A 16021-nucleotide genomic window follows, 5' to 3' on the forward strand; every position below is an offset into this window, starting at 1 on the left:
CAATTAATCAATGATCCTGTGCAGCCGCGCTACCGGACTTGCAGATACTTGCGGCGCGCATGCGTGATGGCCACTTCCTGTGGACCTCACTTCCGTTCGCGGCGGGTGACACGCAGGCTCCAGGTTGCACTGTCAATCCTGCATGCGCGACCAAACTGCAGTATTGGAGTAACTGTTGAGATGCCAATGGAAATGGTGAGTCAAAAGGCAAAGGGATATACAAAGGGGAGGAAATGTGAAAATCAATTAAAAATGTCATATTAGATATGGTACAATGAATCAATAAACCAATGAGAGATGACTGAATATGAAAATAAGAATGGAAGTAAATAAAGATGAAAATAAAAATGAAAATGAGAAAAAAAGAAGAAGAGCGGATTATGAGAGTGCATAAGTATAGTGATGAAACATAAAAACAAAAATAAAAACAAAATGAAAAGGAATAACTGTGATGAGTGAAATATGTTTAAGCAATGTGCAGTGTTACAGAGGTGTGAGGGACAAGAATGTGTACATTTATAATAAATACATAAGCACAATATAATATTACAGTGATATAGGTGATAAAAATGTGTATATGTTTATAATAAATACATGTAAAAATTCATGTGTAAAATCACAAATATTATAAAAGAATTATACAGACCATAATCTAATTAATAAATTAACATGCAAAATGAAAAGGAATAACTGTGATGAGTGAAACATGTTTAAGCAATGTGCAGTGTTACAAAGGTGTGAGGGACAAGAATGTGTACATTTGTAATAAATACATAAACACAATATAATATTACAGTGTTATAGGTGATAAAAATGTGCATATGTTTATAATAAATACATGTAAAAATTAATGTGTAAAATCACAAATATTTTAAAAAAATTATACAGACCATAATCTAATTAATAAATTAACATGCAAAAAATTATCCCAATTGCAGAATTATGATAAATAACAAATTAATCATTAAAAAAAAATATATATTTTTTTGAATATGAATTAAAAATAAAAAGTATGAATGATAAGGATGAGACAAAAAACATACAAAAAATATATAATACTGATGAATTCCCCCAAATAATATCGTCCAAAAGCAGACAAAAAAAAAAAGGAACCCCGCCAGGAGTAGGCCGCACTAAGGACGCACGACAAGGCACGGCCATCTCACAGACATCACAGAACAACGGGACCAAAGGATGACCAGGCAGCGACAACATCCACCAGGCATGATAAGTAGGACGTACAATCACTAAATATAAAAACACATTGAGTTAAAAACAAATACAAAAACACATTAAAATACACAAAGATACATTATAGCAATTAGTATTGGAGAGTATTACAGAAAAGAACCAAACCCGAAATTCTCATTAAGACCATAAGGTGTAATGGAATTCAGTCGGTAAATCCACCGGCTTTCAGTACGTGATAAACATTTAAATAAATCACCCCCCCTACACCCCAGAGATACTTGATCAATAGCTTTCACCCGTAGTGAGGAAGAGTCCGAATTGTGAAAGTATTTAAAGTGTCTGGGGAGGGTTTTTAGATGTTCATCAGCATCAGAGTCCTTAGCCTTTTCAATATCACGTACATGTTCCCGTATACGGATCCTAAGCTCCCTAGTGGTCATACCGACATAGATTTTTTGACATGCACATTCAGCCACATAAACCACCCCCTTTGAGGAGCAGGTAAGGAATTGCCTGATGGCAAATTTCCGTCCCTTACTTGAATCAAAAAATACCTTGCTTCTTATGGTATTGCGGCAGGCCTTGCATTGCCCACAGAGACAAAATCCCTGAATCCGATCACTGAATAACGATGGATTGGTTATAGTCGGTTTGACAATCAGACTAGTTCCCTGGATCAACGCCCTATCAAGGAATCTAGTATATGTAACCTGTAATATTATAGTTTTCAAGAAAGGCATCCATGCCCTTCTTAAATTTTAGTAGTGAATCACTCATTACAACATCATGCGGCAGAGAGCTCCATAGTCTGACTGCTCTTACAGTAAAGAATCCACGTCTGTGATTATGATTAAACCTTCTTTCCTCCAGATGTAGAATATGCCGCCTTGTCCCCGTCTCTGGCCTTAGAATAAAAAGATCAATAGAAAAGTCTTTGTACTGTCCCCTCATATACTTGTACATAGTAATAAGATCACCCCTAAGCCTTGGTTTTTCCAAAGTAAATAACCCCAAGTGTAATAACCTGTCTTGGTATTGCAGACACCCCAGTCCTCTAATAACATTGGTCGCTCTTCTCTGCACCCGCTCTAGTTCAGCTATGTCTTTCTTATACACTGGAGACCAGAACTGTACACAATATTCTAAGTGTGGTCGCACTAGTGACATGTATAGAGGTAATATTATGTTCTCCTCATGAGCATCTATGCCTCTTTTAATGCATCCCATTATTTTATTTGCCTTTGCAGCAGCTACCTGACACTGGCCACTAAACGTGAGATTGTCGTGCACCAATACACCCAGGTCTTTTTCAGTTACAGTTTTGCCTAGTGTTTTACAATTAAGCATATAATTATACATTTTATTTCCTCTGCCCAAGTGCATTACCTTACATTTATCCCCATTAAAGCTCATTTGCTATTTATCAGCCCAAGCTTCTAAGTTTACATAGATCCTCCTGTAATATAAAATTGTCCTCCTCTGTATTGATTACCCTGCAGAGTTTAGTGTCATCTGCTAATATTAAAATAGTACTCTGTATGCCCCCTACAAGGTCATTAATAAATATGTTAAACAGAAACTGGCAAAATACTGACCCCTGTGGTACCCCACTGTTAACTGAGACCCAGTCTGAATGCGTTCCATTAATAACCACCCTTTGTTTCCTATCACTGAGCCAGTTCTTAACCCACATACATATATTTTCCACTATCCCCATTGTTCTAATTTTATGTATCAACCTTTTGTGTGGAACCATATAAAAAGCTTTTGAAAAGTCCATATACACAACATCCACTGCATTTCCTTGGTCCAGTCCGGAACTTGCCTCCTCATAAAAGCTGATCAGATTAGTTTGACAGGAATGGTCCCTCGTAAACCCATGTTGATATTGGGTCATGAGGTTATTCTTCTTCAGATACTCTAGTATAGCATCTCTTAGGAAACCCTCCAGGATTTTACCCACAGTAGAGATTAAGCTTACTGGCCTATAATTTCCAAGTTCGGTTTTTGTCCCCTTTTTGAATATTGGCACCACATTTGCTATACGCCAGTCCTGTGGTACATACCCTGTTATTATGGAATCTTTAAAGATTAAAAATAATGGTCTATCTATGATGTTACTTAATTCCTGCAGTACTCGTGGGTGTATCCAATCCGGGCCCGGGGATATGTCAACTTTAGTGATTTTTAGACGCCACCGTTCTTACATACTTACCTGACCGGGAGGAGCATTGCCACGGCGCCTCTCTTCTGGCCGGAGACCGGGGGCAGAGTGAAGGCGTCGGAATCGGCGCATGCGCATACCGCTATCCGGCTCCATTTTACTGAAGACACATTTGCAGTGTGTCTTCAGCAAAATGGCGCCGGACAGCACGGTACTCCAGCACCGCACTTCTCCCCTGGCCTCCGGCAGAACAGGACACATCAGCGCTGGAGCACAGGGAAGAAAGGTGAGTATAAGTGTTTATTTTTTTGTATGTGTTCAGAGGAGTACAATGCATACCAGGATTGGGAGTGAGGGGGCCACACATACCAGGATTGGGGGATGAGGGGTACTATGCATACCAGGATTGGGGGATGAGGGAGCCACACATACCAGGATTGGGGGATGAGGGGTACCATGCATACCAGGATTGGGGGGTAAGTGGGCCAAACATACCAGGATTGAAGGATGAGGGGGCCACACATACCAGGATTGGGGGATGAGGGGGGCACACATACCAGGATTGGGGGATGAGGGGTACCATACATACCAGGACTGAGGGATGAGGGAGCAACACATACCACGATTTGGGGGAGGAAGGGACCATGCAAACCAGGATTGAGGGTGAGTGGACTGTGCATACCAGGATTGAGGGATGAGGGGGCCACGCATACCAGGAATGGGGGATGAGGGGTATCATACATACCAGGATTGGGGGATGAGGGTTACAATGCATACCAGGATTGGGGGATGAGGGGGCCACACATACCAGGATTATGGGATGAGGGGTACCATACATACCAGGATTGAGGGATGAGGGGTACCATGCATACCAGGATTGGGGGATGAGGGGTACCATGCATACCAGGATTGGGGGATGAGGAGTGCCATGCATACAAGGATTGGGAAATGAGGGGTACCATGCATACCAGGATTAGGGGATAAGTGGTACCATGCATACCAGGATTGTGGGATGAGAAGTGCCATACAAAGCAGGATTGAGGGATGAGGGAGCCACACATTCCACGATTGGGGGGAGGAAGGGACCATGCATACCAGGATTGAGGGTGAGTGGACCGTGCATACCAGGATTGGGGGATGAGGGGGCCATGCTTACCAGGATTGGGGGATGAGAGGTACCATACATACCAGGATTCGGGGGTGAGGGCTACCATGCATACCAGGATTGAACGATGAGGGGTACCATGCATACCAGGATTGGGGGATGAGGGGTGCCATGCATACCAGGATTGGGGGATGAGTAGTGCCATGCATACAAGGATTGGGGATGAGGGGTACCATGCATGCCAGGATTAGGGGATGAGGAGTGCCATGCATACCAGGATTGAACGATGAGGGGTGTCATGCATACCAGGATTGTGGAATGAGGGGTACCATGCATACCAGGATTGGGGGATGAGGAGTGACATGCCTACCAGGATTGGGGATGAGGGGTGCCATGCATTCCAGGATTGGGGGAAGAGGGGTGCCATGCATACCAGGATTGAGGGGTGAAGGGTACCATGCATACCAGGATTGAGGGGTGAGGGGTACCATATATACCAGGATTGGGGGATGAGGGGTACCATGCATACCAGGATTGTGGGATGAGAAGTGCCATACATAGCAGGATTGAGAGATGAGGGAGCCACACATTCCACGATTGGGGGGAGGAAGGGACCATGCATACCAGGATTGAGGGTGAGTGGACCGTGCATACCAGGATTGGGGGATGAGGGGGCCATGCTTACCAGGATTGGGGGATGAGTGGTACCATACATACCAGGATTGGGGGATGAGGGCTACCATGCATACCAGGATTGAACAATGAGGGGTACCATGCATACCAGGATTGGGGGATGAGGGGTGCCATGCATACCAGGATTGGGGATGAGTAGTGCCATGCATACAAGGATTGGGGATGAGGGGTACCATGCATGCCAGGATTAGGGGATGAGGAGTGCCATGCATACCAGGATTGAACGATGAGGGGTGTCATGCATACCAGGATTGGGGGATGAGGGGTACCATGCATACCAGGATTGGGGGATGAGGAGTGACATGCCTACCAGGATTGGGGATGAGGGGTGCCATGCATTCCAGGATTGGGGGAAGAGGGGAGCCATGCATACCAGGATTGAGAGGTGAGGGGTACCATGCATACCAGGATTGAGAGGTGAGGGGTACCATATATACCAGGATTGGGGGATGAGGGGTGCCATGCATACCAGGATTGAGAGGTGAGGGGTACCATGCATACCAGGATTGAGAGGTGAGGGGTACCATATATACCAGGATTGGGGGATGAGGGGTACCATGCATACCAGGATTGGGGATGAAGGGTACCATGCATACCAGGATAGGGATCTGGGGGGGCATGCATACCAGGATTCGGATGAGGGGCCATGCATACCAGGATAGGGATGAGGGGTACCATGTATACCAGGATAGGGATGAGGGGTACCATGCATACGAGGATGAGGGATGAGGGAGCCATACATACCAGGATGAGGGGCACCATGCATTCCAGGATTGGGGATGAGGGGTGCTATGCATGCCAGAATTGGGGATGAGGGGTGCCATGCATACCAGGATAGGGGATGAGGGGTGCCATGCATACCAGGATTGTGGGTGAGCGGTGCCATGCATACAGGATTGGGGGTGAGGCGTGCCATGCATACCAGGATAGGGATGAGGGGTGCCTTGCATACCAGGATTAGAGGTGAGAGGTGGCTCGCATACCAGGATTGGTTGTGAGGGCTGCCATGCGTACCAGGATAGGGATGAGGCGTGCCATACATACCAGGATAGGGATGAGGGCAGCACATAACAGGATGGGGGAGCAGGATTGGGGAGCACAATTAGCAGGATTGGGGAACACAAATACCAGGATGGGGGCAGCACAAATACCAGGATGGGGGCAGCACATACCAGTATGGGAGACCATATAACAATAAAAATGCTCCCCACCCGGGCGTAGAACGGTCTCAATAGCTAGTCATCTTATAACCATGGATCCCATTATACTGAGTTACCTATTTTAACCCTTTATTGACCTATATATACATTGGTTACAACTATTATGCTGCAACCTCTTAATGTTAACCCTTCATTAACTTACAGTATGTTTTCAATACATTCATTTAAACCATCCGGTGTTAAAGTGGATAATTTGAAAATCCAGTAGGATTTGCTATTGATAAGTCTCTGAAACCAATTCCTGAATATGTTTTTATGTGATTTTATTTTTTTTATTTAATTTGCTACATCACCATTGACCCTTATAAAGATCATGGTTAATATCCTGTTACTTCATACCTGATTGACTCTGAAATGCATAGTTTTAATAGAATTTTTTCCTCACCTCTTTTGATCAAATATATCCGTGGCAGTGCTAACAAAGTCTGCGACTTTTATCTGTAATTCCATGGTGAATCTTCTGAGAGACTATAACAGTGTTGTTATAAGGAAAAAACATTGTTTTGTAATATAAGAGTTGTAATATTTATTTTTTTGCTCCTACAGCTTTTTTTTCAACCAGATTGGATGTAAGGCCATGACTTTTGAAGTCATTGTTGTTGACTTCTCCCAGATAAAGGGACTTTGGGAAACTCGTGTTAAGAAATATAAACAGCGATGCAAAAAGGAGAAAGAACGGATAGAAACTAGCGCCTTGCAAAAGTAAGTGTAATCAAATAGTATAAACTATATTAACAAAATATTTCTCAAAGTACAAAATCTGCACTAAGTCTACTATTTATCTGATCAAAAATCCTTCCTCACATAGCCATGAGGCATTTTACTTAGGAAGACATAAAAACACTCATACAGTTCTTTAGTATAGGTAGCATGGTGATCAGTGTTTATTAATAATAATAATAATAATAATAATAATAGTAATAATTTGACTTCTATAGCGCCAACCACTTCCACAGCACTTTACAATTAAGCAGGATCATGTACAAACAATAACAATATTAAAAAGTAACATATAGTTCAACAGTTACAGGAAGAGTGAGGTCTCTGCTTGCTTACAATCTATAATGAAATAGGGGGGGCACAATAGGTAGAAAGTAGACCAGGTTTTAAGTAAAATTTAAAAAGAGGGAACAGGGGAGGGTTAGGTTAGTGAATTGAGTTATAGGCTTGTCTAAAGAGATGTGTTTTTAAAGCACATTTAAAAATTCAGGGGTCGGATTGTCTGGGGCAGTGCATTTCAGAAAACTGGGGCATCATGAGAGAAGTCTTGGAGACCGAGGTGGGAGGTTTGGATTATGGAGGATGTTAGACTTAGATCAGTTGTGGAGTGGGGAGCATGGGTATGGTGATAGACAGACATGAGGGAGGAGACATAGGATGGTGCAGAACTGTGGAGAGCTTTGTGGATGAGAAAGATAAGTTTGTATTATATTTTGTAGCAAATGGGCAACAAGGGTAATGACTGGCACAAGGAGGATCCACCGGTGTAGTCGCTGGACAGAAATATAACCCTGGCTGACACAATCAGGATGGATTGGAGAGGAGAAAGTTTGGTTAGAGGGAGACCAATCAGTAGAGAGTTGCAGTAGTCCAGACGAGAGTGACTAAGAGCGACTGTAAGAGTTTTTTCAGTTTCAAAGGTGAGAAAAGGTCGGATTCTGTAGAAGTTTTTAAGATGCAGGTAATAGGTGGTTATCACTGTTGCTTTGCATCATTGGTTTTCAGAGTACAAATTTGACAAATTACAACATTTTCATGAAGATTGTATGTTGAATGTTTGAAGATTGTATGTGTGTACTGTTCATGTTTGTGTGGGTTTACTCCAGGTTCTCAGCTGCCTTCCACACTGGAAAAACATGCTGATAAATTAAACTGCTTTCTACAAGTGAATTATTATGTGTGTGACAATGTTTGTACAGTGTTGTGGAACATGTTAGCTCTAAATAAGCACAGTTATTAATTTATAATTTCAAGAAGCCCTAAATGCAGATGTAGCTTTTTTTAACCTAATCTATGGTTGTAACACTGGTGGGTGTGGACCCATTGCGCCATGGGTCGGGCTTAACCTGGAGGGGCGTGTATAAGTGTCTGCTGGGTCTTCACTAGGGCCTCTGATTGTAAGGATTGGCTGGGCTGCCGGTAGTCACCAGATACCACTCCCAGGCAGACCCCAGGACTGCAGCAGCTGATGGGGGGGATCAGTGGCGTGGGTATGGGGTACAGGAGGGCAAAAACAAAGATGTAGTCAGGCAATCCGAGTTCAGGGTAGGCATAACATATTTGATACATGTAGCCGAGGTCAGGAGAAGAGAGGTTAGACAGGATGGGTATTCAAGCTGGGTCATTAGCAGGAGACAGAATATGGTGCTATGCATGAACAGGTGCTATCAGGCTTGGAACTAACGTTTGGGCGAGGAATGGAGGGTGGAGTTGCATGATATATCACCAGCTAGCAGATGATAAGCTGGGGAAGCAAATCTCTGCAGGACAGGGTGGATACAAATTCCTTCAGAGTTTTGTCACGCCCCCTATAACTCACAACCAGCACAAGACAACTCGGAGAAGTGGTCAGGTACTGGATGGAGAAGAGTGAAACCCATGGTGAGTAGGGCGGCGATTAGAAGGTATGCGAGTGGCAGGCTTAACAATGGTTCATCAATAATATCATGTCACAAAAAGGAATAATGATCCAGAACGCTGTAACTAGATACTTGCCATAGCAAAAGCCATTAAATGATCTCACAGGTCTACTTCAATTTCTTAATCCACCATGTTTCAGATTTGGCCATGGGCTAAACATTCTAAATGGCAGTCCATACTGATATCAATCCTTAGGAAAAAAAAAAAAAAGACCTATTATAATATGGTAAGTGGTATATTGGGATGGGATAAAATGGTGCCTGAGCTGTTGAGTAAACTCAGATATAACAAGGAGGAAATGCTTTTCTGGTCCTGATCAATCCCTATTTCCCAAGCGGAAAAACATCCCTAACTGACCACAGGGGTTGGCATGCTATAAAAGATACACAATGGTGTCCCCTCTCCACGTTATCTGTCCCTATACTTTTTCGAGTGAGCCCTTATGTGAGAGTACATGCAGGCTGACATTCATTATTAAAATAGGTAAATAGGATAGTATATGGTCTATGACCAGTTATCATGAATAGATATACAGTAATAGATAAAGTGTAAAGGCTGGCAGTAATTAGTGATGTTCGATCACCCATCATACCACTGTCATTACCAGTAAGTCTCTCTGTCCCCTTGTATACTCATCTAATATTTTGATTAATGGGTACCAAACAATATTTCATTCCAACGCATTTCCCATCTTCACATTCAGAGGTTCAACAGAGGCTTCAGGTAAGGACTTTTTTCAAAGAATGTAGAATAGCGGGGAACACAATAACTTCATTGCCACCTCCATCTCCTGCATACCTCGTGTTAGCATGCCTGTTCTAAAAGAGACAGATGGGTAAATGTGGGTACTTATTGAGTAGCATTCAAAGAATCAGAATGAGTGGTGATAACATTAGATAGAATAATCCATATAATAAGGAAAAAAATAAAACTTTTTTCTTAATATTCAAACTAATTAGAGAGATAATTGTCCATCATGTTCTCCACCCTCAACTGTTTTTGAAAGAAGCCCTCAACTAAAACCCCTAATGAACTTCTGAATGTGTAGATGGGAAACCCGTTGAGATGGAATATTATTTGGTACCTCTGTCAGAAAATCAGATGAGTATACTAGGACACAGAGGGACTATATGCTAATGTTAATGTTTATGCATCTGTTGCTATTGATGGGGTGATGGGACATCACTATTTACTTGCGATCAGATAAGGACGTTTTTCATCTTGGTAAATAGGGATTCCCTCCTTGTCATATCTGGGTTCATGTCTCAGGTGTCTTTTTATTCCTTCCTAATATACCGCTTACCATTTTAGATATTTTTTTGCGTTAATTTTTGAAGGATTGATATCAGTTAAGACTGGTATTTGCAATGCAAAGAGATGATATATTCCTCGTTTGCTCAGAGGCAGTAATTAAATAACTTTGGCAGCCTTAATGAAGGTTTTTAATAAACATTCAAAGTAATCTAAGAGATTGTGAGTTATTTATCCTTAACCCCCTCCTGCCTCATTCTCCTTTCCCTCAAATTTTACAAGATATTTGCTTGCAGTTAGAGATTATTTTCATTAAAGACTAGACAATCTTTCCTGATATTGTGCTACTTTCACAGTTACAGTGCACAGCTCATTATACTATTGATAACCCACAGAATAAAAGTTACCAAAGAAAATCATAAAGGTGAAAGAAAATACAGTATGACTGCGGAATCAGACTATACAGCGATGTCAAATTTTGTTACCATGGAAACACATTGATCTGAGTAAAAACTGTAGACATAAATCGATAAGTAATACATAGTCAAGACTATTTGCAAAATTGTTTCATTGTTAAAATGTATTGGAGCAATAAAAATAATCTTATCCTAAAGGTTTATTTTCTTTATAGTTTTGCTAGTTTTTTGCATGGTATAGGCTGAGCAATCATTTACTATTTTCTGATATTTTGCAGGGGGGGTAAAATATTACTAACATTTGGTATTAGTATTGATGAATGAACAAACATTCTTCCAAGGAATGAGAAGCTGGTGTTGACTTGGCTGTAATATCCTATAAAGCAGATACACAATATCTCCAGTTCTGTTATTTTATGGAAAGTTTCCATGTGTAGCTAGGATTTCAACCGATTCTTCATAGTTTAGGATTAGTGATCCTTTAATATGTATTGTTCATGCACTACCACTTTCTTGACAACAATAGGAAAGATACATTCATTGTATCTTGGTACAAAAAGACTTGAAGATAAGGAACAATATGGCACATCAACGGAGATTTATGAGAATAACCTTATTTTTTCATATTAGGAAACATAATGTCTAATGCATTAAAAAGAACTGTAAAGATCAATGATTTGCCAGCAGCAAACAACTGGTTAGGTTTCAATTGAAAGTTCCTTTCTTGGGCAGCACATCAGAGAGCTTCTGCTCTAGGGAGGGATTTCACTTCAGGCAATAAATGTTTTTAAGGAAAGCTAAAATTAAAATAAAATTATCCTCACTTCTAAATAGTTGAAGCGCCCTAGTTGCCAGCCTATCATGTTCCGTTTTGCTTTCCTTTTGATAGATCTTTCAGTGACTTCTGCTGTGACACTAAAAATTGCATTAAAGCGATATAAATTATACAAACTTTGCCACTGTATTTGCCATGCAATATTTCTCAGACAGATTAATATCTGCTCTTGAGAATGACAAGTCCCTCAGGGTCAACATGAAAGATTGCCCTAAAATACCATAAAATATTCTATCTAGAAGTTTTCTCACTGACATATTGGGTAAAGAAGAAGAGATGTAAAAATCAAATATTCCTAAGCATATTAGTTTTTTTTAATAGGAGCTTTCCTGTTCCCCTAACAAACACGAGGACGATCTACGCAGACATAAATAATATTAGGAATGATAAATTGAATTTCAAGATATAAAACAACATTGATCTGGAAAGTAATCTTCATTTTCCTTCTTGCATACAGGAATGACAGTTAAATGTATAGCCTGGATTTAGGTGGCCTTTTCTAATATACTGACCAAAATGATTGCAGCAATTTATTTTCTAAGACAGGAATAGTCAGTATAAGAATGATGCTTATACAATCATCTGCACTACCTAACAAATCCCCGCTGTGACAGGTACACCGAGTTAAAGAACCTAAACACCAGGAAATGCAAGCTTGGGTAGAAATCAGCATTCAGGAGGCATGGGCGAAGATGAAAGCTCCATCTCTCACATTAAAGGGAATTCACTATGAAAGCCTGATTGTGCAAACTTCACCTTTTTAATCAAAGTAGGATGTCCTAATAAGAACTTCAGCTCTGTCTATGGGGGATGATGGCACAATCTAGGGTCAATATGTTCCTGAATGATGGTAAGGTGTAAATTCTTTAGTGGATTAAGAGCAAAAATAATTGACCTCATCCTGGGATTTTCAGCAAGCATGTCGGCTTATCCAGTTGACAAATATTTTCATTGGTAATGAACAAGTATAGTTCTGTTTTATTAGTACATGAGGAATTGAAAATGAAGCCATTTTTAGTGTTCATTTATTGAAAAAAGTTTTGCACAATAGACTTTATATTTATGTAATTTTTATATTAGCAATTTTAATTTTGGAGTATTTTTTTGGGTCAATATTTTACTTCTTTTTTCTGTATACGTATAATATAAGTCTGAAAGGGTCTGAAATATAGTTTTTAACCCTAGCATGCGCGACGTCACAAATCTACACCTTTACGTAACGAGGGACTTTTAGGCCCGTGCAAATCATATGGAGAAACTCACATAAATAACTTTTACAAGTTTCTTTCAAAATTGCACAATAAGATATGAATAATGCACAACATTTGAATTATAATTTTTTGTATAAAACACCAAAAAACATTTTTTTTTCCAAATTTCAAACAAAGATATGAAAAACACACAAAGGTATATAAATCTAGAGTAAACTAGCTGCAGCTACATTTCTTTTCTAACTTTTTCTTTTCAATTTTATTGGTCTTCCAAACAATTTTCACATGTTATCTTTTCTGAAGAATTTCTCCTTCTTCGCTTTTTAAGATACCAGTGTCGCTTTTTTGTTCAAACCAAAGACACTCTCATAAAGTGCTCGCTGTGGATTGTGTTTCATTGCTTGAGGAATTTCTCGTCGGTTTGGCTTCATAGTACCAACAAGTGTAACAGCTTTTTCAAGCAGAAAATTGCCCAGTGCAACATTGATAAAATAATTGTCCATGGTAATGTTTCTACCTGAATTATATATTGGTACAGCAAGTGCTTTCACAGGCTCAGACCCTAGATCTTTCTGTACTGGTGCATCAACTTCTTTGCCACAGTAGATAAAGCCCATTTATGCCATAATAATTTGCAGAATCACACATGCAGAAGATTTTTATTCCATACTTGGCTGGTTTACTGGGCATGTATTGTATGAACTCGCAACATCCTCTGAAGGGTACAAGTTGCTCATCTACTGTAACATTAGTACTAGGATTGTAAATTTTGGTGCAATTTTTGATATGTTTCAGATATAACTGATAGGGGCTAATTTTTCTGTTTGGAACCTTGCTGCACGAGTTCGCTTATCATCAAATCGAATGTTTCTTCTAATTTCATCATATCTGTCCAATGCCATTGTCGCATTATAGTGTGGATCAGAAAGTGGGTCCAAAAATTATTCTCTGATTGGAAAATCATACAATTTTTGACTCCCTGCCAGCAGTAAAAGTCCAATATATGCATAAAGTTCCTCTTTTGAGATATTTTTCCAGGACTTATTTTTTGCAGAAGCGATACGTCTTCCTTCTAGGCCATATCACTCACTCCAAAAATCACATGACATTCTCATATGGCATAATCCACCCACTGGCCGCTTCACCAGCAACCCTGAGTACAAATAAAGTAACTTGAGACACAAACACTGCTCTGTACAAGATAAAAGTAGCAGGGGCCTAAAATGCCCCCGGACCGTACAGATGTGGTTTTCCCCAAAAAAGCATTGTTACGCCACAATGCCTATCAAAAAAATTATATGAACAACTGGATATTACCAACAACGACATACTTAAGGAATACCTAGAGTTTCAAAATTCTAACTAAAGTAATTTTGCAGATAATAGCAAAAAAGCAAGCACCGGGGTCTAAAAGGCCCCCGGTACGCATTGTAGGGTTAAATATAAAAAAAAGGAATAAATATATCAGTTTGAATCATTCCCTTTGCCCATTCAAACAAAAAATGTTTATTTCATATTGTTAAATATATTAAAAAAGTAAAAGGTTATTAAAGTTATTTATCTAGCATTGTGACCTCACCCGCACCCCCAAAAAAAGACAAAATTAGTTTTTTGATAATCTAGTCTCCTCAAAAATTGAATAAAAAGTGATTAAGAGGTATCAATATATTTTTTTCATTAGCAGGACATAAAAAATATGGTGTTGCCATACTCATATTAACCCTCAGAACAAAGATAACATTTTATGTTTACTACACAGAAAACCCTGGAAAAAAATAAAGTTAAAAAATAATGGAAAAATTGCTTTTTTTTTTTACTCGAAAGAGAATTAATTCTGTTTTCACAAACATTTCATGATAAATGGTGCGATTAACAAATATAACTCATATTGCCTACCCAGAAAGAGTTTAGTATAACAATGTGTGACCAGAGTTCCCATTACTGTCCCCCATATTCGATTGTACAAAATATTGACAAAATACATTGTGGGTTATGATGAAATCCCGACCCTGAAGTATATAAAAAGCCACTGCTTTAATACCTAATGAATGCTCAATATCTTGGGGTAAAGATGTCATAAATACATATAATGAAAAGATAATCTTCCTTTCATCCTACCCCTTTATCCATAAAACATGCTAATAATGCTATTGAAACATTAACACAGTCACCTTGAGCCCCTTCGACGTCTATGATCCAATGGAGGTTATGTCCTCTGTAATCAGGTTGTGCTACAGTATTCCATGAGGAGGGGCTCAGCCATTGAGAAAGCATTCCAAACATTCGTGCTAAGGATGAAGAATTTCCTGCGGCACTCTCCAAATGTGATATAAATCTTCTTTATTACATCATGTTAAAAGTGAGGTAATAGGCACAAGTATTGCAGTTTTTCTCCTTGCCTGTAACCACGCTTTTAACATGATGTAAGAGTTTTATCACATTTGAAGAGTGTCGCTGGAAATTTTTCATCCTTTATGCAAACTATTGATACACTAAGGCATGAAGGCAATTTTATCACAATTTTTTTTAGAAACAAGTCAATGAAGTTGCATAAGTGACTGATAATTGGAAACAATTCCAGAAATGATCTTCAAAGGTGATTTTTCACATCTTTATTTACTTTGGGAAAATAATAGAAGAAAGGGGTACATTTGTTAATGAGTGTCAAGGATTTTTATTTCATATTTAGTAGTCCAATTGTCAAGCCCTACTAATGAAGGATACATCTTCTATCACATTTTTAGGATTGGTATACATTTTCATTCTGGTCTATGATCTTACCCCTATTATGAAATGAATATGTTCATGGAACATAGCCATCCTGTAAATTTTTTATAAATTAGAGGAATTATTTTGAGCACACTTAATTTTGATATCAATTGCTAGATGGTTTGTATAATGTATATTGTCCATTTTGATGATGTGGGGGGGGAGTGGGGAGGGAACTCTGATTTAGCTTTTTTATTCCAATGTTAGAATGGATCATTCACGTTCTAAATCTGTAAAAATCTTGGGTTGGCTTGAGGTTAATTTTAATTAGCTTCCAAGTCAGTCAAAAGATAACACATGTGGTTAGCACTGACAGGACAGATTTTCATGATCATCAATAACATCTTCTATGGTGCTCAATCTCTGGAGAACAGTTCACATATCAAAAGTAGAAACCAGAGAGCAATAAGAGGCGCTCAACATGTGATGAAAGTTTTAATCATTTCACACTTTATTGCGGTTATACATAACACCAGGAACAGTTGAGACAATTGGGCTAACAGTGATTTTGCTGGAAAACCATGCT

General features: G+C 39.6%; 1 protein-coding gene across 2 annotated transcripts in view; it reads left to right on the plus strand.

Moving 5' to 3' along the window:
- Positions 1-16021, plus strand: part of LRRC2 (leucine rich repeat containing 2) — a 637261-nt gene that overhangs the window by 86290 nt on the left and 534950 nt on the right. For both annotated transcript variants that reach the window (XM_073653022.1, XM_073653032.1), the window contains exon 2: positions 6920-7075. In XM_073653022.1, coding sequence (XP_073509123.1) covers positions 6951-7075 — 125 coding nt within the window. In that variant the 5' untranslated portion in view covers positions 6920-6950. The remainder of the gene's footprint in view (positions 1-6919; positions 7076-16021) is intronic.

This window comes from Phyllobates terribilis, unplaced genomic scaffold (assembly GCF_046119375.1).
Source record: "Phyllobates terribilis strain yellow unplaced genomic scaffold, ASM4611937v1 Scaffold_1__5_contigs__length_1240528914, whole genome shotgun sequence".
NCBI classification, from domain to species: Eukaryota; Metazoa; Chordata; class Amphibia; order Anura; family Dendrobatidae; genus Phyllobates; species Phyllobates terribilis.